Source organism: Protobothrops mucrosquamatus, unplaced genomic scaffold (assembly GCF_001527695.2).
Source record: "Protobothrops mucrosquamatus isolate PMUCROS unplaced genomic scaffold, P.Mucros_1.0 scaffold3378, whole genome shotgun sequence".
In the NCBI taxonomy this organism is placed as follows: Eukaryota; Metazoa; Chordata; class Lepidosauria; order Squamata; family Viperidae; genus Protobothrops; species Protobothrops mucrosquamatus.
In genome coordinates this window covers 127398-129971 of record NW_015389361.1, presented here as the reverse complement: position 1 = coordinate 129971, position 2574 = coordinate 127398, and the positions used below count along the sequence as shown (strand labels likewise).

Sequence of the window (2574 nt, the reverse complement as noted above, 5' to 3'; positions counted from 1 at the left end):
ATTCTATTCTATTCTCTATTCATTCTATTTTCCATTCTATTATTCTATTCTATTCTCTGTTCTTTATTCTATTCTCTGTTCTATTCTATTCTCTATTCTATTCTATGTTCTATTCTCTATTCTTTCTCTGTTCTATTCTCTATTATTGTATTCTCTGTTCTATTCTCTATTCTATTCCATTTATTCTATTCTATTCTTCCATTCTAGTCTGTTCTCTATTCTATTCTGTTCTCTATTTTATTCTCTGTTCTGTTCTCTATTTTATTCAATTCTATTCTCTGTTCTATTCTCTATTCTATTCTATTCTATTCTATTCCATTTATTCTATTCTATTCTCTATTCATTCTATTTTCCATTCTATTATTCTATTCTATTCTCTGTTCTTTATTCTGTTCTCTGTTCTATATTCTATTCTATGTTCTATTCTCTATTCTTTCTCTGTTCTATTCTCTATTCTATTATTCTATTCTCTGTTCTATTCTCTATTCTATTCTCTGTTCTATTCTCTATTCTTTCTCTGTTCTATTCTCTATTCTGTTATTGTATTCTATTCTCTGTTTTATTCTCTATTCTATTGTTCTGTTTCCATTCCATTCTCCAATCCAATACCAGAGGCTGTCCTTGTCGAATGTGGGCCTTGCCCTCATTTCACGAAAGCCATGGGACCGAAGCAGGTGGAGCCAATAAAAGAGAATATTTGTGGCCCAGGATCGAACTGTGAGGGGTCCTTGGTGCCCTCTGAGCTTGGTGCTTTTCTTGCAGATGTTTCATGACCCAACTAGGTAACCTCATCAGGTTAGGAGTGATGACGTCATCTGGTTTGGCTGATGAAACGTTTGCCAGAAATCAAACTGAGAGATCACCAACGGACCCCCCAGTTAAAGCCACCTAACTGGTCTTCTCTCCTCCCCCCCCCCCAGGCCTACACGGATGAGTTGGTGGAGCTTCACCGGCGGCTGATGGCTCTACGAGAACGTAACGTGCTACAGCAGGTGAGGAGTGGGTCTGGGGGGGGGCTCTGCCAGATGAGGCAGGCCAGGATCCTATCTTGGCTTTTTGAAGTGACAGAGTCCTGTCAATCAGAAGGGGGGGGGAATACATTTTTAGAATTGCCTGGCCCAAAGGTTGCAGGCAGCATCCCAAAAGCAGAGCCCTGGGGGCGCAGTGGTAAGATGGACGCTGCAAATCGTTTAGCAACAACCCTAGCACTTTAAAGACTTATATCCCGCTTCACAGCGCTTTCACCGCCCCCTCTAAGCGGTTTACAGAGTCGGCCTCTTTGCCCCCCAACAGTCTGGGTCCTCATTTCACCGACCTCGGAAGGACGGAAGGCTGAGTCGACCTTGAGAGGGTCAGGATCGAACTCCTGGCAGTGGGCAGAGTCAGCCTGCAATGCCGCATTCTAACCACTGCGCCACCACGGCCCTTCTTTCCTTTTCCTTTCCTTTCTCCTTCCTTTTTCTTTTCCTTTCCTCTTCTTTCCTTTCTTCCTTTCCTTTCTTCTTCCTTTCTTTTCCTTTCCTTTCCTCTTCTTTCTTCCTTTCCTTTCCTTTCTCCTTTCCTTTCTCTTTCCTTTCTTTTCTTTTCCTTTCCTTTCCTCCTTTCCTTTCTCCTTCCTTTCCTTTCTCCTTCCTTTCTTTTCCTTTCCTTTCCTTTCTCCTTCCTTTTTCTTTTCCTTTCCTCTTCTTTCCTTTCTTCCTTTCCTTTCTTTTCTTTTCCTTTCCTTTCCTCTTCTTTCCTTTCTTCCTTTCCTTTCTCTTCTTTCCTTTCCTTTCTCCTTCCTTTCTTTTCCTTTCCTTTCCTTTCCTTTCTCTTCTTTCCTTTCTTCCTTTCCTTTCCTTTCTCCTTCCTTTCTTTTCCTTTCCTTTCTCTTCTTTCCTTTCTTCCTTTCCTTTTCGCCTTCTTTCTTTTCTCTCTTTCTTCCTTTCTCCCTCCCTTCCTTTCTTCCTTCCTTCCCTTCCTCCCTTCCCCTTCTCTCTCCCTTCCTTCAGAGAGCACCCAGGACACCCCTTCTCCCCCCCCCACAATCCTAAGTGTGGAAAAACGCTCCCCAGTCAACCTCTCCCCGTGCCGTGTTACCTTCGCCCGGGTCCCTAAGCGAAGGGGGGGGCAAGTCGGAGGCGTGCCCGTCGGGCGTGGGGGCGGAGCCTTAACCCTAACCCTCCCCTCCCCCTCTGTCCCAGATCGTCAACCTGATCGAGGAGACGGGCCACTTCAACGTCACCAACACCACCTTCGACTTTGACCTCTTCTCCCTGGACGAGACCACCGTCCGCAAGCTGCAGAGCTACCTGGAGGCGGTGGCCACGTGACCCTCGGCCCCGGGAGCAGAACCCACCCGCTTCTCTTTGGGGAACCGGCACCCCCCGCCTCTCTGGGGTTAGGAGAGGGGGCACCCGCCCCCCCTCCCCGAACTGCGGCCGCTGCCTTACTCTCCCGTTTCGCCCCGGAGTGCACTGCCTTAGGGAATCGGCCACGCGCTAGGAACACCCTCGCTGCTGCTGCTGCTGCTGTCGACGCTGCCGACGCCGACGCCCCTCCATGACTCGGTTTCTCCTTTTGGGCTTCAGCTGA

The 2574-nt window shown here is 47.4% G+C and overlaps 1 protein-coding gene across 1 annotated transcript in view; it reads left to right on the top strand.

The window, feature by feature from the left end:
- The window catches only part of MLLT1 (MLLT1 super elongation complex subunit), a gene marked incomplete at its 5' end in the record, with an annotated part of 23982 nt that extends 21670 nt beyond the window's left edge, over nt 1-2312 (top strand). The window contains 2 exons of the mRNA XM_015826918.1: nt 859-992; nt 2184-2312. Of these exons, the coding sequence (XP_015682404.1) occupies nt 859-992; nt 2184-2312 (263 nt within the window). The remainder of the gene's footprint in view (nt 1-858; nt 993-2183) is intronic.
- Between the last annotated feature and the right edge of the window lie 262 nt (nt 2313-2574).